At 34.7% G+C, this 22,358-nt stretch overlaps 3 protein-coding genes across 10 annotated transcripts; all 3 read left to right on the top strand.

Moving 5' to 3' along the window:
• Positions 1-651: 651 nt before the first annotated feature.
• LOC146905835 (F-box/FBD/LRR-repeat protein At1g51370-like) lies at positions 652-12,420 on the top strand. Of its 6 annotated transcripts, XR_015020351.1 has the most exons (6): positions 666-1,805; positions 1,909-2,064; positions 2,159-2,429; positions 5,959-6,034; positions 6,349-6,609; positions 12,345-12,420. XR_015020351.1 is itself a non-coding variant. In XM_085729749.1 (5 exons), exons 1-4 carry the CDS (start codon positions 1,086-1,088, stop codon positions 5,985-5,987), a joined length of 1,176 nt encoding a protein of 391 aa, XP_085585875.1. In that variant the 5' UTR covers positions 663-1,085; the 3' UTR covers positions 5,988-6,034; positions 12,071-12,420. The 6 variants fall into 6 exon arrangements, 3 of the variants coding, with proteins under 3 accessions (XP_085585876.1, XP_085585875.1, XP_085585874.1); XR_015020353.1 differs by lacking the exon at positions 12,345-12,420 and having other exon boundaries at positions 652-1,805; positions 5,944-6,034; positions 6,349-8,031; XR_015020352.1 differs by lacking the exon at positions 6,349-6,609 and having other exon boundaries at positions 662-1,805; positions 5,959-6,063; positions 12,072-12,420.
• On the top strand, positions 9,187-12,420 carry LOC146905836 (F-box/FBD/LRR-repeat protein At4g26340-like). Of its 2 annotated transcripts, none has more exons than XM_085729752.1 (4): positions 9,187-9,933; positions 10,062-10,217; positions 10,322-10,589; positions 12,071-12,420. In XM_085729752.1, coding segments are annotated over exons 1-4 (1,134 nt in total). In that variant the 5' UTR covers positions 9,187-9,225; the 3' UTR covers positions 12,073-12,420. The 2 variants fall into 2 exon arrangements, with proteins under 2 accessions (XP_085585878.1, XP_085585877.1); XM_085729751.1 differs by having other exon boundaries at positions 9,187-9,951.
• A 5,403-nt stretch (positions 12,421-17,823) lies between these two features.
• Positions 17,824-22,121, top strand: LOC146905834 (FBD-associated F-box protein At4g10400-like). Of its 2 annotated transcripts, XM_085729746.1 has the most exons (4): positions 17,826-18,644; positions 18,791-18,934; positions 19,113-19,390; positions 21,816-22,121. In XM_085729746.1, the coding sequence occupies exons 1-3, from the start codon at positions 17,910-17,912 to the stop codon at positions 19,383-19,385; spliced, it is 1,152 nt and encodes a 383-aa protein (XP_085585872.1). In that variant the 5' UTR covers positions 17,826-17,909; the 3' UTR covers positions 19,386-19,390; positions 21,816-22,121. The 2 variants fall into 2 exon arrangements, with proteins under 2 accessions (XP_085585873.1, XP_085585872.1); XM_085729747.1 differs by lacking the exon at positions 18,791-18,934 and having other exon boundaries at positions 17,824-18,644.
• The last annotated feature ends 237 nt before the right edge of the window (positions 22,122-22,358 follow it).

The raw sequence follows: 22,358 nt of genomic DNA, 5'->3' as shown, positions 1-22,358 counted from the left end.
TTTATACATTTATGTTATGATGTTACTAATTATCAATAGAATAAACAATAAATGATCATTATTTTATCTTAATTTTATATGCATGCAAACTAAAATATGTTGAGTTCAAAAATAATTTTGTTATATGCATTGACAATATTTTGTTTATAAATCAATATATCAGTAATTTCCATTAATATTTTAAATTTTTAATCAAAATTATACAAACAAACATAATAAAATAATCACATGCGTTAGCGCAGTAGAAAGAGCGGACAGACAGACACAATAGTGCCGTCTTTCCGCTAGTATATATAAACGAAACATTCCCTAAAAAAAATATAAACGTAACATGTAGTAACAAAAATAAAATAAAAAATGTTAGTGAAAACAAAATATATAAACTTAATATTAAACAACTTATCACCGGAAAAAAAACTTATAAAGGGTCCTCGTGAGCTTAGCTCAGTTGAAATGCATTAATATATGTAAGGTCCGGGGTTCAAACCCCCGCCACCACAAAAAAAAAAAACAACTTATAAAGGGGCAGAATAAGCTATAAGCTTGTGGTGAAAAACCATTACAAAACTGAGTTTTTTTTGGTCCCAGCTATCCGCTATAAGCTGTAAACTAACTTTCTGGTCTTGCCAAAGAGAGCCTATTCATCTTTTCAGTTCTTCTCAAATACCTTCACGCTTATTCATTGCCGCCTACCCTTACACTTCCGACTCTTGTACTGCTACTAATTTCAATGGCGGAAGATATAATAAGCACCTATTTTCGCTTTAACGACTCCGTCTACTCTGTTTTACTGTCCCGAGATCCCGCACTTCCCATCAAGACTTTCCGTCTTGTGTACCATTTTAATCTACCTCACCCCCCCATTATAAAGTGGCAGAATTGTAATTTAGATAAATCAATGAAGGTAATTAAAAATGAAAGTTTTTTTTGTCACACGAGCAGCTATCCGCTATAAGCTGTAAACTAACTTTCTGGTCTTGCCAAATAGAGCCTTATTCATCTTTTCCGTTCTTCTCAAATACCTTCACGCTTATTCATTGCCCCCTACCCTTACACTTCCGGCTCTTGTACTGCTACTAATTTCAATGGCGGAAGATATAATAAGCACTTTACCAGATCCGATTCTCTGCCATATTCTCTCATTTCTCGAAACCAAACAATCCGTTGCCACAAGTATTCTTTCTAAGAGATGGAAGTATCTATGGCTATCAGTCACCACTCTGTACTTCACCAACGAGACAGTGTTAGACGAAAGCACCTATTTTCGCTTTAACGACTCCGTCTACTCTGTTTTGCTCTCTCGAGATCCCGCACTTCCCATTAAGACTTTCCGTCTTGAGGTTGCATATCTTTCTGATCTACATCCCCGCCGCAGTAACAGTGTTTCCAATTGGGTCAACTTTGTGCTACAACGTGGAGTTGAATACCTTCATCTCTGTGTGTCTACAATGACTTTACCCATCAATATTCTCAATTGCAGAACCCTCGTGGTTCTCAAGCTTTCTCGTTTCTTTGTGAAAGAGGGTTTTTCTTCTGTTCTACTTCCTTCTCTCAAAACCCTTCATTTGCAACGGACTGGGTTTACAAAAGTTCGAGATTTCATGTTAATTATAAGGGGATGCCCAATTCTTGAGGATTTATTCGCATCTAATTTGTACTTTTTTGGCAACCAATCTCTTACCTCTGGAGAGTGGAAAAGCTTTTGTTTAAGTAACTTGACTAAAGCTGATATTGATTACACTTGTTCTCATTTTCTGTTGAAAGCAGTTCAATATGTACGATATATGCGCTTGGAAATCAATCAGGTTTGTTTGTGACTTACTTACTTACCGTGGAATGCTAAAAGATGTGATTGATATGCAATTTTTTTACCTTATTTCTAATAGTTTATGGTTCTGCATATTCTAGGTGGAAGACTGTATTGATTCAATTCCTACTTTTCATAATTTGACCCAACTAGTGCTTACTTCTTACTGTGATTGGCATTCTCTCTGTTGTGGTTGGCAGTTCTTGGTAGAACTTCTCAACCATTGTCCTAAGCTTCAAAAGTTTGACGTTGATCAGGTTTGTTAAAGATCATATTTCACTTATCTTTTCACATCACACTCTTAGCTTAGAGTTTGAGTTTTTTATTTTATTTTGTGTGCATTATCAACAGACCGACACAGAACAAGAAACATTTAACATAATCTATGACGAAGATGATGTGATAGTTGCGGATAATGTTCCGCAATGTCTTTCATTACACCTTCGAACATGCAATCTACTCAACTTAAGCCTACAAGGTAAGCTAATGCTAGCAAGGTATATTTTGAAGAATGCAAGAGTTTTACAAACCATGAAAATCTGGAAAAGAGGACAGCCTAAAATAAAAAGTCTATTATCTTCATGCCCAAGGGCCTCTGCAACGTGTAAACTTAAGTTTCAATGTAAGTAGCAACTGCTCTATTCTTCCTGTAGTTTACTTAACTTCTACGATGCAACTGCTAGACTTGGTGCTTTGAATTAGAATTTTAATGTCATTAAATTTGTATATTCTTAAATGATCCAGTAATTGCTTTCCTATTTTTATTTGTAAAGACTTTATATCCACGTTAATCCATTTTATTAGTAGTTCTACGCAGAGTAGTTAATAGCGGCGCTATAGCGGCCAATAGCGGCCGCGCGGTGCGGTGCGGTACCGGACCGCTATGCAATAAGCCATGGCGTAGCGTTATGAGATAGCGGCGCAATAGCGGCCGCAACACTGCGGTTTTGCAGTCTTGCACCACTATTTCATTTTACGTGAAAATACAAGATTCTCCTTGGTTTTAAAAAAAAAACAAGGGTATTTTTGTCATTTTCGTCAAACCCTAATAATGTTTTGAATACAAGATTCTCTTTAGGATTTAATGTTTTGAATTTTGGTTAAGACTTTTGAATTTTGATATTATGTTGGAGACTTGAAAGCTTTCGTAATGTTTTGAATTTTGGTGGTTTGTAACTTTGAATGATTTTGAGTAAAACCTTTCATAAGATTTAGGTGGTTTGTAACTTTGTGTGATTTATGAATGTGTCATGAGATTTGAATGGTATATTTAATTTTATATTAGATATATGTTTGTTTATAATTTGTAGTATTATTTATATAATTTGTCCTAAAAGTTATGAAATAGCGGTCATAGCGCTGGGCGCTATCCCGCTATAGCATTTTTGGGGTCGGCCGCTACGCGCCGCTATCCGCTATTAACTACTATGGTTCTACGCTAAATTCTAACTTGATACATAAGCATAGAGTTTGTGTGTGACAATTGTAAATTAGTGTCATATGTTTGCCATGTACCTTCTTTATTCTTTTATATAGAAACATGTTTTAAATAAGTAGTTATATTTATCTGTCATTTTCAACACCGAACAATGTCATATTATAGTCCTTAACTCCAGATATACATCCTGCGTCTTCTATCCTCTATGCTACAAAGCGTCTAAAATTAAACATATTTCTATGACAGGACATGTTGCTCCTTTACCTCGTAGATCATAACCCCATAACAGCACAACCTGCTAAATTAAGCATATTCATAGTTGAGGTATGCATAACTTGAAGCATAGTATGCCAGCTGCATTATTGTTCCCTCCAGTCACTTCAGATTTAATTCAGAGACCACAAATAAAATCACAAGATTATGTACTCCTAAATTTTTTTTTCTGCAGCTGCTATAATTCTTACATTCCAATGCTCCATTTAAACAGCTCTGTCAATCCCCTTGTACCTGACAAATATATGCAACATTTAAACACAAATAAGACAGCTCTGTATCACTAACAAAAACTAGAACTTCTTTGCAGTCACTTTTTCCACTCCTAATTTTGTCATGCATTCCCCTTCTGCCAAACTTCTTGCTCATTCTTGTGTACAACTTCAAACAGACTGCCATGCATTCCCCTTCTGCCAAACAAAGAGGATGGTTTTTGCGATGCATTGGTGAGACTAGAAAATTCTTCCTACATCAATTCATCTCGCCCAAACAAGCTAATGGGCTTAGACATCATTCTGAAGGGAAACTTGTTAGGGACAATAGTTAGTTAGTAAGAGGATATTTTTGGTTGTTAGAGCAGGCACTCAAGCGTTCCTCTGTCCCACACTTGTTTATAATGTCGTTAAGAATTGGTTTCGGGCGGAGTTTGGATGGTGGGATCGGGTTGGTGAACTATGGTTTCATATTGGATGATGTTGAGCTGCTAATTTGCTCTTGTTTTTTGTTCTTTTTTTTGCAAGTGGATGCATGATTATTACATTTGTTATCATGCATCCATGCCTCCTTATCCAGTGAATGCATCCTTGTATGAACATGTGTGATATTGTCTGCATAATATAGAGGGAAGACCGCTTTCAATTGAATGTTATTGTTACTTATACCATTGATTGAATATGCCTGCTGCAAATTTAACCCTCTTCCATTTTGTGGATGTATTGATAAAACATGTTGCCACCTGAATACAATGCAAATAAAGGTGTTTTGAGCATTGAGTGATAATGCATCAGTTGTGACTGGAAATTAAAATGGTTATATGATAAAAATAAATATATGCGATCTATTTTGATTACAATTTATATGTTTTTATTTTGATTTCAATGGTTTCCTATAAGCAGAGGGTTTCTTTTCATTTTTTAATAAGGTTTAGGGGTTCACTATTGACCAACAACTGCCAAAGCCAACTTGTGTTAGTTTAGAAAACTAGTTAATAGCTATAGAATTGAAAGTAATTTCTCTTTGGATGATTAAGCCATGCTGATGTAGTGATGTGCTTCAGATGTAGGATTTAAATTTGGTAAAAGTTTTAAAAAAGATGCTATAGAAGACAAACTAATATAAATATTTGAAAAAGAAAACTGAAGTAAATAATCATGAGACATATATGTGTGGTCCTAGTGGTTTGCTCCTCCCTTGTGGCTCTCATCGGTGGAGGGGTGCCTCTGGAGTCACTGGCTTTGAGCGGTTTCGGCTTTTTTCTGGTTCTTTGGTGGTGTTTGGGTTGGTTGTATTTTAGGGGTGAGTTGGTTCCAGCGTGTTTTGTTTGTTTTTGCTGTCGTTTTTAGTTCGCTTGTTTTCGGATTCGAGTATTCCTTGTATTCTTTTTCTTGTACTCTCAGTCTTTTTCCGTTGTGTGTGCGTGTGTGTGTGTGCGTGTGTGCGTGTGTATTTATATAGCCTTCTAAAACAAATCATTAGACGTATAGGACTGCACAAGGAGTCAGTAGTTATAGGATGTTGTTTACTGGACAGATAAGTTGCCTAAACACTTGTGATTGGGGAAAAGCTCATTGATTAAAACATAGCAATTGTCATGCGGTAGGGTATATAAGAACCAGTGATGCACACTCACATCTGATATGAAAATGGAAAGAGAAGAGAGTGCTAAAGTTAAGCATAACTTAAAGTTTTTTCATGAGGAGAAGCACATGAAATTCTTCCTTTCTCCAAGCTCTTGCTGCTTTTTTATTACTTTTTCAAAACAAATATTTAGCATTCTGTTATGATTTCATACATGAGCAAAATTCTGAACTAAGCTTTTCTTTCTTCCTGAAGTCCATAGTAATGCTTTATGCACCGGTAAAACTTTGTAGTACTTGTAAAATTTTAAGTTAGATTTTTATTTGTTAGTTGTAGCTAGTTTTGTATAACTTGTGTGTTTTTCTGCTTGAATTTTGTGCATGTATGATACTAATTTTGTTGCAAATTTGGTTCTATTGTTTATTCATATGTATAAAACTTGTAAAATGATTTAATTTTATTGGCTATATCCACACCATGGATGATCTATGATACTCTTGCTCATTTTATTTTCTCTCCCAACTATTGTTGAAAACTCCTATACACCATTGTGATAAATGGTTTGTCCTCGTATTTTAGAAATCCTTTGAAATAAAATTTTGTACTGCTTTTGATCTTCTTGCTAAAGGAATTTCTAATTCAGGCAAAAGGCAAAGCCGTGGCACATGGTGAGACCTACTGAAGGCGTATAAATGAGTCGGTGGAGAGCTAAACTTTGGGTAATAATTTTTATCAGCTAGAGATTAGATAAGGCAATGATATTAGCACTATGTTTATACTTGGGCTAATGATACAGTAGTATTTTCCTGGTTTGTGCAAGTTGCACTTGCAACAGCCAATCGATAGCATTAATTTGTTAATATTTTTTTTTTGATCTCCTGTCTTTATAAAACAAGAAGATCATGCATTTTTCCTTGAGTTGATGAGTTCTATGATTGAAATCATAATGATTCTTGATATAGAAAAGAACAAGTTGGAAGAAATTTCTATTAGGTTTTTACTTTTTTTTTTTTCCGTTTACTATTGATTTCAGAAAACTGGGAGAAAAATGATGATGACATGCTTACTTTTCACGGTGAAAGTTGATTTCATATAGTTTATGACATGTTGGAAGGGTGTGTTCCAGTGGTGTTTGCTACCAGTTTCATACTGTATTACTCCGCAGATGTATGGAAGGAAACCATTGTAGGGAGATTGTATTTTTGGATATGGTAAGCATATGTACTTTATGAAGGAGATGAATCACTTGTAAGTATGGAGGAGATGAATAACTGAGAGTTGTAAGCTACTTTAGGTCTTTTGAAAATGTCTTGTATGAACAATTTTTTTCATGCTTTGTTGGAATTAAAGTGATGCTGCACTTATTTTGAAGTTAATGATAATATGAAATGGAGATGCTAATAGTTAAATATATTGTACGTCATCTGCTTAAATTCGATGGCTTCACCGAAATTCTGAATGAAAACAAGACCAAGTTTGATGATTCTCTCATCTTTAAGTTTAACTTATTTACTACTTTAGAGAATGCGGACTTTTACAGTGGTTAAATGGGTTAATTTTCCCATTGTGGACTAATGTACATGTGACCCTTGATAACAAGTTTTACCCTATTTCTAGTGGATTTTAATTTTCTTCTCAAGACACGAAACAGTTTCGATAATGCACAGTCCACACTTGGAAGTTTTAGCCTTGAATTTGCCTTCGGACGTGTGATAAAGAGCATAACAAGTAGTTGTATTGAGTGATAATTGATACTCATGATTGTATTGTGTGTATATATGTATATGTTTAGCACCCCGTTTATAGGGAAATACGTAAGTAATTTTGTATTTTGGTGACTTTATTGTATTTTAGATGAGAGAGTGATAGATGATTGATTAAAATAAATTATTTTGATAAGAGAGAATTTTTGGTTAGGAGAGAGATAAAGACAAAGTCATCAAAATCATGGAATGGAACTCAAAGTCACCCAAATGTTAGTAGTTCGGTGCTTGGAAAAACAGAAATTGTGCATGCTACATTTTTGTTTTTCAAGCCTGCAGGTGTAGTTATTGATCCAAGCCTCCAAGATCAATAAGGGGGATTATGTGTTTGGAGGTGTTGGAGAATAAAGATTTGTGTCAGATTTTTCATAAAAAAAAATAAAAACAAAATGGAAAACAGACTAGGTGCTAGAGATCTAGCTTATTCACAGGCTTACAAGAACCAGATCTTCAATCTTCTTTGTTCTCGTCCATACGAGAATCCAAGGAAGCTACTGCGTTTCGATCCACGCCGTAGAATTACAAGAAAAACAACAACATCCACACTCCTCCATACTCACCAGTAATCAACATCCACTATCACTTCACTTCCTTCGAAATCCTCTCTCTCTGCGACGATTGTGTATCAGTGGCGAAATTGTTGTTAGGTTGGAGAAGAAAAGCTATGTCTCTGGCGACGATGGATGTGATGATGATGCTTTCACTGGTGGTGATTTGGGGTTGTCGAATTGGAAAAAGGGGTTGACGAAATCGACAAGAACTCATCAATCACCATAAGAATTTGAGGGAAGGGTTAGAATTAAGGACTTGTGCTCTTAAATTCCTACATCCCATTTGACAGAAATCTAAACTTTCATCATCTTCTTCGTTGAGATGTAATTTTTATTCATCAAATTTTCCTCCTCTTTGATTTAATTCTGTTTAGTTTTGAATGATAGGTTTGTTGAGAGAAATTATGGCTTCATCAAATTTGGTTTCATCAATTTTTGTTTTTTGTTTACAGAATGTTGTTGGATGAGTTTGTAGAATAAAGATTATGAAGATTGGAATATGGGTTGCAGGATATTAAGGGTTTTTAGGAAAAGGAATGGATTGAGATTTTAAAAGACTATTTTGGCAAAAAAATCTTGAAGATTTTAAAAGTTTGTAACAGAATGTATTACTTGATGAGAATTCCTAAGATTTTATGAGATTGACTATAATAATAAAAATAATAATAATAATTATTTAATTAAATCAAACTTATTCCTTAAAAAAAAACTTATTGATGAAAAAAAGAATAAACATGATCTAAGTACAAATAAAAAAAAAAGAAAAAGAATGTGATCAACGACGTGTACCAACAAAAAAAAAAAAAGAATGTGATCAACGACAACAACCAAAAATCGACGAGAATAAAAAAAAAAAATCTGGAAAAGGCAAAAGAAAACAAACTTAAACAATGATGCTCAAAGAGAAATAAAAACATGAAGGAGGGGAGGTATCAACGGTAAGACACGTTGATGAGTATATATCAGGATTCAGGAGAAAAAACAATCTTAAGAAATCTCAGGTCTTTGTATGAGATTGTTAGTTTTTAAATTTTTAACTAAAATGTCTCACAAAATCCATTAAACCAAATATTTCATTGAAATCTATAGACTTTTGAATACCTAGAGACAATTTTTAAGTTGTGAAAAATCTTGATTGAATACCACTGAATTTTGTTAGACTCTTTAAAAAATTCTGAAAATCTTAATTGAATATCACCGGAATTATTTCTAATCTTTTAAAATCTTGATTGAATACCTCAAGATTTTAAAAAGTCTTTTAAAATTCTTCGATATCTTAATTCAATACACCCCTTAAGATTTTTTATTTCTATTTCTTTTTCCTACAAAAATAATAATATAATGTTTCTCTAAAAAAAAATTTGCCATGTCATTAACTATATCCAAGTGGCACCCATCTGGTATCTACGTGGCTTTCTCCGTTTGCCCAATCAGCAAGAATTTGACGGTAGGGACCAAACTTGCAAACGGAAAAAATGTTGGGGATGAAAAATATAAAAAAATTTAAATAGGGAAAGGTCGCATATTTTAGGGATCTCAGAGGATACATTGCCCCATACCCTTTCACTTCCGACTCTTGTTCTGCTACTGATTTCAATGGCGGAAGATATTATAAGCACTTTACCAGATCCAATTCTCTGCCACATTCTTTCTTTTCTCAAAACCAAACAATCAGTTGCCACAAGTATTCTTTCCAAGAGATGGAAGTATCTATGGCTCTCAGTCACCACTCTGTACTTCAGAAACACGATGGGGGCAGACGAAAGCACCCTTTTTCGCTTTAACGACTTCGTGTACTCTGTTTTACTGTCCCGTGATCCCGCACTTCCCATTAAGACTTTCCGTCTTGTGTACCATTTTAATCTACCTCACCCCCCCCCCAGTAACAGTGTTTCCAATTGGGTCAACCTTGTGCTGCAACGTGGAGTTGAATACCTTCAGCTCCATGCGTATACGGTGTCTTTACCCATCAATATTCTCAATTGCAGAACCCTCGTGGTTCTCAAGCTTTCGGGTTTTATTGTGCAAGTGGGGTTTTCTTCTGTTCTACTTCCTTCTCTTAAAACCCTTCGTTTGAAACATATTTGGATCCCAAAAGATCGAGATTTCATGTTAATTATAAGGGGATGCCCAATTCTTGAGGACTTATTGGCATCTTATTTGTACTCTATGCCTTCCAACCAATCTCTTACCTCTGAAGAGTCGAAAAGCTTTTGTTTAAGTAACTTGACTAAAGCTGATATTGATTTCTCATGTTCTTATCTTCTGTTGAAAGCAGTTCAATATGTACGGTCTCTGCGCTTGGTAATTGATGACGAACAGGTTTGTTTATGACTTTCTTACTTACTGTAGAATGCAAAAAAAAAAAAAAATGTGATTGATATGCAACTTTTGACCTTATTTCTAATAGTTTATGGTTCTGCATATTCTAGGTGCGTCACTGTATTGATTCAATTCCTATTTTTCATAATTTGACACAACTAGTGCTTGCTACTTACTGTGATTGGCATTCTCTCCGTCGTGGTTGGCAATTCTTGGTAGAACTTCTCAACCATTGTCCTAAGCTTCAAAAGTTTGACGTTGATCAGGTTTGTTAAAGATCATATCTCACTTATCTTTTCACATCACACTCTTAGAGTTTGAGTTTTTTATTTTATTTTATTTTATTTTATTTTGTTTGCGTTATCAACAGATCGACCCAGACGAAGAAACATCAGATGAAGATGACGAAGATTATGTGATAGTTGCGGATAATGTTCCGCATTGCCTTTCATTACACCTTCGAACATGCAATCTACTCAACATAAGCCTAAAAAGTAAGCTTACGCTAGCAAGGTATATTTTGAAGAATGCAAGAGTTTTACAAACCATGACAATCTCGAACAGAGGACAGCCTGAAATAAAAAGTCTATTATCCTCATGCCCAAGGGCCTCTGCAGCGTGTAAACTTACGTTTCAATGTAAGTAGCATTTACTCTATCCTTCCTCTAGTTTACTTAACTTCTACTATGCAACTGCTAGATTTGGTGCTTTGAATTAGAACTTTGAGATCATTAACTTGGTATATTTTTAAATGATCCAGTAATTGCTTTCCTTTTTCTTATTTGTAAATAAAGACTTCATATCCATGTTAATCCCTTGTACCTGACAAATATATGTAACATTTAAACACAAATAAGCCAGCATTGTATCACCAACAAAAACTAGAATTTGTTTGCAGTTACCTTTTCCACTCCTAATTTTATCATACATTTGCATCAATACTACAACCACTCCGCTCTCAACTTCTTTCTCATTCTTGTAAACAACTTCAAACAGAGTGCCATGCACTCCCCTTCTGCCAAACGGAAGAGGATAGTATCTGCCATGCATTGGTCAAACTAGAAAATTCTTCCTACGTCAATTCATCTCGCCCAAACAAGCTAATGGGCTTAGACATCATTCTGAAGGGAAACTTGTTAGGGACAATAGTTTGTTAGTAAGAGGATATTTTTGATTGTTAGAGCAGGCACTCAAGCGCTCCTCTATCCCATGCTTGTTTATAATGTCGTTAAGAATTGGCTTCAGGCTGAGTTTTGTTGGTGGGACAGGGTTGATGAAGTATGGGTTCATATTGGATGATGTGTAGCTAGTTTTGTTTGACATGTGTTTTTCTGCTACAACTAACAAATAAAATTCTAACTTCAAATTTTACAAGTACTACAAAGTTTTACCGGTGAATAAAGCATTACTATGGGACTTTAGGAAGAAAGAAAAGCTTAGTTCAGAATTTTGCTCATGTATGAAGTCATAGCAGAATGCTAAATATTTGTTTTGGAAAAGCAATAAAAAAGCAATAAGATCGTGGAGAAAGGAAGAATTTCCTACGCTTCTCCTCATGAAGAACCTTATGTTTTGGATGGTCTATGATACTCTTGCCCATTTTATTTTCTCTCCAAACTATTGTTGAAAACTCCTAAACACCATTGTGTTAAATGGTTTGTCCTCGTATCTTAGAATCCTTTGAAATAAAATTTTGTGCTACTTTGATCTTCTTGCTATATGAATTTCAAATTCAAGCAAAAGGCAAAGCCATGGCGCGTGGTGATACCTACTGAAGGGGTATAAATGAGTTGGTGGAAGGCTAAACTTTGGGTAATAATTTTTATTACTTATAAATGAGATAAGGCAATGATATTAGTACTATGTTTATACATGGGCTAATACTACAATAGTATTTTCCTAGTTTGTGCAAGTTGCACTTGCAACAGCCCATCCATATAGCATTAATTGTTAATATTATTTTTTATTTCCTGTCTTTATAATCCAAGAAGATCATGCATTTTTCCTGAGTTGATGAGTTCTATGATTGAAATCATAACGGTTCTTGATATAGAAAAGAACAAGTTGGAATAAATTTCAATTAGGTTTTTACCTTTTTTCCTTTTACTATTGATTTCAGAAAACAGGGAGAAAAATGATGACATGCTTACTTTTCACGGTGAAAGTTGATTTCATATAGTTTGACATGTTGGAAGGGTATGTTCCAGTGGTGTTTGCTACCAGTTTCATACTGTATTACTGGGCAGGTATATGCACTTTATGAAGATGCTTTGATAATCACTTGCAAGTATGCAGGAGATGAATAATTGTGAGTTGTAAGCTACTAATGTTTTATAAAATGCATGAAGAGGGGTGTGGTAGAACTGAACTCCAGGTAGATCATGTAACTTTAGGTCTTTTGAAATTGTCTTGTCTGAACAATTTTTTTCATGCTTGTTGGAATTAAAGTTATGCTGCACTTATTTCGAAGTTTGATGATTCTGAATGCTGACTTTTACGGTGGTCAAATGGGTTGATCTGCCCATTGTGGACTAATTTACATGTGACCCTTGATAACAAGTTTTACCCTATTTCTAGTGGATTTTAATTTTCTTCTCAAGACACGAAACAGTTTCGAGTATGCACAGTCCACACTTGGAAGTTTTAGCCTTGAATTTGCCTTCGGATGTGTGATAAAGAGCATAACAAGTAGTTGTATTGAGTGATAATTGATACTCATGATTGTATTCTGTGTATATGTTTATCACCCCGGTTATCGGGAAATACTTGAGTGACTTTGATGTATTTGATATGATAGAGAATGATAGATGACTGATTAAAATAAATTATTTTGATGAGAGAGAATTCTTGGTTAGCAGAGAGATAGAGACAAAGTCATCAAAGTCATCGAACTCAGTCACCCATGTGTTAGTAGTTTGGTGTTTAGAAAAATAGAAACTGTGCATGCTACATTTTTGTTTTTCAAGCCTGCAGGTGTAGTTATTGCTCCAAGCCTCCAAGCTCAATAAAGGGAATTGTGTGTTTGGAGGTGTTAGAGAATAATGATTGGTGTCAGATTTTTCATCAAAAAAAAAATAAAAAATAAAAACAAAAAGGAAAACAGACTAGGTGATCTAGTAGTGTTTGAGGCATAACAATCTGAAATTCCAAACCAGGTATTGTGTTTTGAAGTTCGGTTCAGTTTTATTCTAGAAATTGGTGTGGTTTTTTAAATAGGTTCAGTTATTGATTTGGTTCAGGTGCACCGTTTACAACCGCCACATTTAAGCACGTCTAAAACAGAATGGGATGTGATGGGCCAAGTCAATTTAGGTGGCTGAGTCTAAAACTACTGATGTTGGGGTTGAATTTGTCATTCCATGGTGTTTCTTAGCATTGTGTGAAGTGTAAAAGGCACTTTTCAAATAAAAATAGCTAGTTTTCCAATACTCTTCCACCTCTTTATTTGCCAACCATCCATGTTTTCCAATAATAATCAGATCAAACGGCTAGATGCTATTAGTGAAGAGTTCGTGATTTTTCATCAATAGCATGACTCTTTATAAAATGCATGAAGAGGCATTGTGGTAGAAGTGAAATCATGTAACTTGACTTTTGAAATTATGTTGTGCGAACCATTTTTTTTCATGCTTGTTTATTTACCCTTTTTGAAGGAAATTTCTTTCGTGCTTGTTGGAATTAAAGCGACACTGCACTTATTTTTAAGATAATTATATATGGAATGGAGATGCTAATAGTTAAATACACCGTCTTGCTAATCAGTGCCCTAAGACCAATGGTTAAGGATTCCATTTATAGAAACTTTGTTTTGGAAATACAAGTCTTTACTTTTTTTCTTAGCAATAATTACACCATTTTTCCATGCAAACTTACATATTTTAGTACTTTAACCAATGCTCCAAGGACAATGGTTAGCATTCTTCTAAATATATTGATTTCCTTAACCAGTGTCTTGGACATTGGTTAGCATTTTTGATTAATGAACATTTTATGTCAAAATAATTCAAAGATTTGATGTATTAGTCTTTTTTTTTGAACAAATGTATTAGTCTTTTTATTTTTATAAATGATAATACAATTTTATAAATATTAATCATTAATTAATTTTTTTTAAAAAGATAAAATGAAATTTATTTAAAACACAGAGAATCCTAGTAAGCACAAGGAATGCTAGGCTAGGAGACTTAAAAAGCAACATACAAAGGAAAAGTGTTCCGTATATATGCAGAACATCACACCAAACACCCATGTATCAAATACAAACTTCCACAAACAAACCAAAAACACTCACCACTGAGGCCCTCGAAACCAATAAAAACTAGACACCAAACCAATAAGTTATCTCCAAAAACCAAAGTCTAAACGTCTGCGCAATAGCAGAAACAAATCTTGTACGAAACCGTTGAAAAACTTCCCCAAAATAACCATCAAACCTACCACAAACACATGTAACCGCACTTTAAACAAGCCACACCGTCTAGCATCCATGTATTTGAAAACTCCATCAACAACAAACTCATAGAAGAAAAACCCACAAAAAGCATAACCACCACTAGCCACCAGAAGCACCACTGAAGTAGATAAAATAGTCACAAGGAAGGGGGGTTTGAATTGTGACCCTTTAAAAATTAACCTGCAACTTTAAAAATATTCTCAAGAGAAAACTTGGAATGGTTAAGTTAACAACAGACTTCAGAACGTTCTGATGTCTGAGTGTAAGAAACAGTTTCAGCAAAGTAACTGTGTTTGTGTGTGTTTGTGTTTGCAGTAAGTAAAAGAGTATAAGGAAGAAGGAAAGAACACACAGAGATTTATAGTAGTTCACCCAATGTGGGCTAGTCTACTCCTCATAGTTTTTGTGAGATTTTTCCACTATGATGCTTGAGATAGCCTCTCAAATCCTGCACCTTACAATCTGTGTTCACCTGAAAACTTACAACCTGTATTCTCTAAGCCTCAGCAGGCTTGCACCTTGTTGCTAAGTTAACCACTTAGACTTTTACAATTCTTGCTCAAGCTAACACTTTAGCACCCCTAAAGCTAGATGAGACTTTGTTACAATTTGTGTGAAGTTTGAATGTTTGTGAATCAGACAAACAGAAGAAGAGAGGAAGGAAGAAGTTATCTGTGAATAAGATAACAGAGAGGGAGAAAGAAAATTGATTTACACTATAAAGAAGGTAAGAAGAAAGCCTTCAGTGATGATCAATTGAATTGCAAGAGCTTCAAACAAATTAAGTTGTTTTCTTGTATGCTTTGCAATGGTGCAAGTAATGCTGAGCCTTTGATCTCTATTTATAGAGTTTTTGGGCTCATATAGCCGTTGTAAGGTGACCAATGGTGTTATGCCACGTGTCCTGGGCCCCACAAGCTTTTACTTGAAAATCTGGGTGAACATTCTGACCATCAGAATGTTGTTGAGTTCCCAGGATGAACATCAGAATGTTGCTGTGTTCTTCATCAGAATGTTGAATATTCATGATGATCTTCATCTGGGTTCATCATTGATGAATGTTGGATGAATTTCTGGGCTTGCCCAGCACGTGGTATGAGATTTGTATGAGTTTTATCCTCCAAAAAGTAGCCTTTCCATATGCATCCAGTTTTGCTGGAAAAGGTGGGATAAAGTAAACCAAATCTGTCTTGGACTTTGTGTAGGAGAGAGAGCAGTGGATCTGCAGCTTCAGGCCCATGCTTCAAAGAAATCTGCTTGTTTCCAGCTCAGAGGTCAGGTTATCTCTGATGCAAGATCTCTTTTGCTTTGCTTGCTAACTTTTCACCAACTACACTGTTCATTGGTTGAAGCATGCGCAGACATGAACATTCTGACCATCAGAATGTTCCATTTGTGCTTACTTTAGGATGATTTGTAAGACTAGCTTTTAATGTAATCAATCCTAATAGTCTTGGATGAACATTAAAGATCCTTTACACATGATTCCTTGTTCATGCCTTTATTTGTTGATAGACCCATGCAAATGTACTTTTCTGGACCTTTCATTTATGTCAAATGTACTAGCATGTTCTTCACGTTCTTGATGAATCTGGGTTTGCTTATGAACACCCTTCTGGGTTTTCATCAGAACGTTCAGCTTTCTGATCAACATTCTGAACAACTTTCTGAACTAACTTTCTGAACTCAGATTTAGTTCATGATTTTAAATGTCCTTTGATTTGGTATGATTTAAACATGTTCCTGTCTTAGTAAAACACTCAAGAGCACAAGTTAAATACCAAGGAATTAATCAAAGTCCATTTAATCCTTTAATCATTTAAAGTTTATTATCTTTAAAATTAATTAGGGATTTTGCCTCAACAACCACCACCACCAAAACTACCATTAACCACCACAAAAACCACCATTAATCCTCACCAAAAACCACCATTAATTAAAATAATTAACTTCCAAGTACTCTCTCAGTCCCAAATTGTATGACATTTTGGATATTTTACACGTATTAAGAAATTAATTAATATTGTGCGAGAAAAAGATATTATAAGTTGTTCTACGAAATTGTCCTTAATAAATGATATGAAAAATATAAATTAAGAATTGAAAGAAGAGAGGGTAATAAATAGTTACGGATATAATAGGAAAAATAACATTATTGTTTTAATGATTTTGTAAAGCGACATATAATTTAGGACAAACTTTTTTCTTAAGTGACATACAACTTGGGACGGTGGAAGTATTAGTTAACAAATTAAAGATTAGATACATATTAACAAATCATAATTAGTTTATTACAATAAGAACTCTGATTTTCTCACTTTACAGTTTACTAACTTTAGATAATCCTTGTCCGTAGGGGTGGGAACAGGCCAGGCCGCCCGACAGGGGCCTACGGCCTAGCCTATTTAAAGCCTAGCTCGGCCCAGCTCGTTTAATAAAAAGGCCAGGCTCAAGCTTTATATAAAGCCTATTTACTTAAATAGGCCAGGCTAAGGCTTAGAAAAAAGCCAATTAAGCCCGTCAGGCCGGCCTATTAAGCTTTTTATATATAATATGTGTTTCATTATTGATATTGTTGAAGATTTTTTTATCAACTCAACCCTTCTTATGATTTGGTTATTTAGTACCACCTATAGTTGTGTGATTAGACATTCGTAAGATTTCGTTATTTAGTAGCAGACATATTCGTGTGTTTTTGGCCTTCATATGTTTTGGCCTATTTAGTAGCAGGCTTATAATGTTGCTAGACTTTAGTGGAAAATAGGCTTTTAAATAGGCTTTCAGGCTTCATCAGGCCTTTAAAAAGGCCAGGCCAGGCCTTAAAAATAAGCCTATGACGGGTAATAGGCCAGGCTCAGGCCTATAATTTTTGAAGCAGGCCAGGCTTAGGCCTTACAAAGCCCGGCCCGGCCTAGCCCATTTCCATCCCTACTTGTCCGGTGTGAAGTGAGATGTCTAAAACTGATAAAAAAAAATAGAGTTTGACTTCAACTATGTAAAATCATTTTACAAATGCATCCAATCCAACGATGATGTGTAACCACGTCAATTAGTAATATGACAATAATGTGTTTTCAAATACATTAAATGATGTGGAAATACATCATTGGATGAAAGCGTAATATTTCTCAATTTTAAAATGAGTGTAGTTTAAAGTTTTTACACAAATAGTAAGAAACATAATGTAGGTGTAAATGACATTCATTTTGAAATAAAATTTTATAATTTTATAATCAAAGTCGAAGATTAAATTGACAACGAAAATGTACATTAATGAACCTTTACGAGACTAAGGTGCATAAAGACCAAAATATTCACTCTAAAATAAAAGTGGTCATGTCTTTTTTTCTTTTTCCTTTCAAAAAAAAAATGTATTTTTTTTTTTGTTACATAAAAGTGGTATTGTCTCCTCACTTGTTTACATCTTTTCCTTTCTTCTTAAATTCCTTCACGCCTTGAATGCCCCCAACCCTTTCACTTCCGACTCTTCCTGCTACTAATCTGAATGGCGGAAGATATAATAAGCACTTTACCAGATCCAATTCTATGCCACATTCTCTCTTTTCTCGAAACCAAACAATCCGTTGCCACAAGTATTCTTTCCAAAAGATGGAAGTATCTATGGCTCTCAGTTACCACTCTACACTTCACCAACACGATGGGGGCAGACGAAAGCACCCATTTTCGCTTTAACGACTTTGTCTACTCTGTTTTACTGTCCCGAGATCCCGCACTTCCCATTAAGACTTTCGGTCTCGAGGTTCTATACGTTTTTAATCCACGTGACCGCCACAACCCCAATAGCAGTGTTTCCAAATGGATCAACTTTGTGCTACAACGTGGAGTTGAATACCTTCATCTCGATGTGTCTACGGTGTCTTTACCCATCAGTATTCTCAATTGCACAACTCTTGTGGTTCTCAAGCTTTCGGGTTTCAGTGTGGAAGAGGGTTTTTCTTCTGTTCTACTTCCGTCTCTCAGAACCCTTCATTTGAAACATATTTCGTTACCTAAACTTGAAGATTTTATGATCTTTCTAAGGGGATGTCCTAATCTTGAGGATTTACATACATGTTTTCTGTCTTATGATTCTGAAGAATCCGATGGTGAATCCCTAACTGATGAGTGGAAGAGCTTTTTCTTAAGTAACTTGACGACAGCTGATATTGATTCCTTTCCTGCTTATTTTCCGTTGAACGTAGTTCACAATGTATCTTCTCTGCGCTTCGAAGTTAAAGAGGTTTGTTTATGATACTTACTGATGTTGGCATGGAAAAAGAAAAATGTCATTGATGTGTAATGTATTTGGTTTTTCTTTTTATTTTCTGTGTGCGATGATTTTTACCTTCATTTCTATCAATTTATGTTTCTACATATTTGAAATAGGTGTATTATTACCTTGATGATTTGATTCCTACATTTCATAATCTGACCCAATTGGAGCTTATTTGTATGGATTATTATACTTGTGAATTCATAGTGGAAGTTCTCAAGCATTGCCCCAAGCTTCAAAAGCTTGACATTGACCAGGTTTGTTATAGATCGTGTCTGATTTATTTTTTCATTGCACACTCTTAGGATTTGGGTTCGGTATAACTCAACCCTACAAAATTGGCGTATGTGTTGGTAAACTTCCTTGTCTCATCCGGTGTGGGACTTTTAGAACACTGTTATGTTATTTATTTTATTTTATGTGCATTATTAACAGGGCGACATAGACGGCAACGAAGATAGAAAAGAAAATTGGGTAGACCCAAATGTTGTTCCACAATGCCTTTCATTACACCTTCGAACCTGCAATCTCTTCAATTTCTTAGGCCTACAAAGTGAGCTTCTGCTAGCAAGGTATATTTTGAAGAATGCTAGTGTTTTACAAAGCATGAAAATCTGGAACCGTGGACAGCCTAAAATTAGAAGAAAATTATCTTCATTCCCAAGGGCCTCTTCAACATGCAAACTCACAGTTTATCATGCTTCATGATCCATGTAAGTAGTAGATACTCTAATCATTCCTGTCATTTAATTAGCTAATTAGCTTCTAGTTCTACCATGCAATTCCTAGATTTGGTAGTTCGAACTAGAACTCTGATTGTCATTAACTTTGTCTTTGGTGCTTAAGTCAAGGAAAAGTGTTCCTAAAATCATCTAGTACTGGCTTACCTGTTTTTATTTTTTTATTTTTATTTTTTTTAGTCTTCATATCCATGTTGATCCATTTTCTGAGTAAGTAGTTTTATTCTTTATGACTTCATATCCATTTTGTGAGTAGTTTTATGCTTAATTCTGATTCATTGGTCATGATAAAGTGTTCCTTAAATAATCTTTTATTTGCTTACCTATTTTTATTTTTATCTGTTTGACTTCACATCCACATTGATACATTTTGTAAGTGGTTGTATGCTAAATTCTGGTTTGATGCATAAACATATGGTAGGAGGGTGCAATTGTTCCGTAAAAAAAAAGGATTTTTTTTTTTTGCCATGTACCTTCGTTTTTCTTTTTAATAAGCATGGACAAAGATTAAACGAATTAGTTATATTCTCAAAGGATTCTTTATTTATCTGTGTTTTGATAGTGTATTAATGTTTTGATTGTCATACAAAAAGGGACTTGGATCTAAATGATGTTTTTGAAGACTTCTTGATGCGTGTAGTTGACCTTGACCAACAGCATAACGTTTTTCTGTTGGTATTACGTTCCGATTGCATATATCCGTGTCTTAACCAATTTTGACCAGAAATTAATTTCTTAATTGAGATAGTATTGTATTTACAGGTAATAAAGGATTGTAGGCAGTCTAAAATCTTAAATATTATAATTACAAAGAATGAGCCTAATTGCATGTCTAACTGTAGCAATTGACACACGGGCAGGGCACATTGTTTCGGAGAGATCCATGGATTGGTGAGGGTGTGGTACTAAAAGATAGGTTTGAGAGATTATTTCTCATCATAACTGAAAAAAGAGGTCAAAGTAGTGGATTTGTGTTGGGAACGAGAGGGTAGGGCGGAGAGAAGTTGAAATTGGAACTAGAGAAGAGAACCTTTTAATTGTGAGAATGAGTCTGTTGGCTACATGCCGCATAGTGATAAAAGAAGAGCGTTTCAATGGGGCTGAACGTGAATACTAGAGCTGGAATGGTGTTGCTGGAGGAGTATTTTCTATGTGAGGAGCATATACGGTGTTCAAAAGGGGAAGCCGCACATCCAAAACCCTTTTAATTAGGATAAGTTTGTTCGGCACAAAGATGTTCCTCCAAAAATATCTGTATGTTGTGGAAGTTGTTTTAAAATAGGTTACCAACAAAAGACAGTCTAGTGAATAGGGGAGCTGTTCTGCAAGATATGAAGTTGTGTTTTTGTGAGAGTAGGGCCGTTGAAAACCCCATATGTGTAATCCCTAGTGTAGAATCTAAAAATCATTATCAGTCGATTTTAATAGAGTTTAGAGTCCTTTCATTTCACTTTGCTTTCTCTTGGGAACATGGGTGCAGTACTGTAATAGCTAGCTATATTGGTTGACTTGGTTCATATTGGTGGATCTTCCATTGAATGCAAATGTTTATAATTACCTAGGGTATCAACTATTCTTGACAGCTTTATGTCCTTATTTTCTCCATTTGTATCCATCTTTTAGTTGATCAATCTCACTTTTAGTCATGAAAGTAAACCATGGTTTCTTCTGTTCCGTCTCTACTTTCTTCTTAACCACCCTGTTCCTATATTTCATTCCAAAAAACAGATATTGTAATATATTAAGTACTTTTTGCACCATGAATTAAAACTTGTCCAATATTTTTCTCTTTCCTGAATCTTCTTCTGCTCCTCCAACTTCAGAAGACAAGTGATAGAAGAGTTACGTGTAGAAAAGGTTTGATCTACTTTTGCAACTGCAGATTGTTGATCAAAAGATGAAAAATACTTGCTACGAGGAAGGAGATAGTTCTCCAAAATAACTTACACGTGATGAATTGTAGTGATCCATGTTTCATTGCAAACATTCTGCTAAACTCATTATATGATGGATCAAAGCAAGGTTGTAATGAACCTAAATTAGGAAAGGCAGAAAGTCACCAAAGCTTTTCTGCTCATATTTAGACCATAAGGGGAAAAAACACATCTATTTCTTTTGCACTATCTTTCATTTGTTTTTATGTTCAGCATATGTTCTTGTTATTGTTTTATGTATCTTGCATTATATTCTATTTTCAGCTTTTATCTTTTGCAGCATAATGAATTCTATGTTAGATTTCCTTACCTTCTTTGTTGATAAGCAAGATCATGTTAGATTTTCACTTGTCTTTTTCCATGAGTTCGATGACTAAAGTCATCATGGTTCTTGATATGAAGAAAAATGACGGAAGAAATTTCTATTAGATTTTCACTTGTTTTTTCTTACCTATTGATTTCAGAGAACATGTAGAAAAATGATCACAATCAAAGTTCATTCCAGTGGCATTTTTCACCTCATTAGTACACAGCAGGAATATGGAAGGAAACCATGGTAACTATATGCACTTTATGAAGATGCCTTCATAATCTATTGAATGAGTTGTATGGAGAATTATTTTCAAAATATGCATGAAGGGAGGTGGTGGAACTGACCATATAACTTCCAAGTCTATTGAATTAATCTTGTATGCATATTTTCTTTTTTGAGTTGTACTGGTTATTTTGATGTTACTGATATATGAAATGGATATGCCGTCTTCTTAAAATTGAGACTTCAAGTAGTTTCACAGGAACTCACTCAAATTTTTGAATGAATATATAACAGGACCAAGTTTGATAGTTCTTTCAACAATTTTTTTTCTTTCTCACTTTATCTTTTCAAGGTTTGGTCTATCCACTTCATTTGCTAAAAGCGTGATTTTGCAATTTTCAAATTAAAATGAGTACATGTTAGCACAATGATCATACTTTGATGGATGTTATTTCAAAAGACCTGTGGACAC

The sequence above is a fragment of the Medicago sativa genome, chromosome 7 (assembly GCF_051527215.1).
Source record: "Medicago sativa cultivar Bolivia chromosome 7, Bolivia_mono, whole genome shotgun sequence".
NCBI lineage: Eukaryota > Viridiplantae > Streptophyta > Magnoliopsida > Fabales > Fabaceae > Medicago > Medicago sativa.
This window is presented reverse-complemented; position numbering and strand designations above follow the sequence as displayed.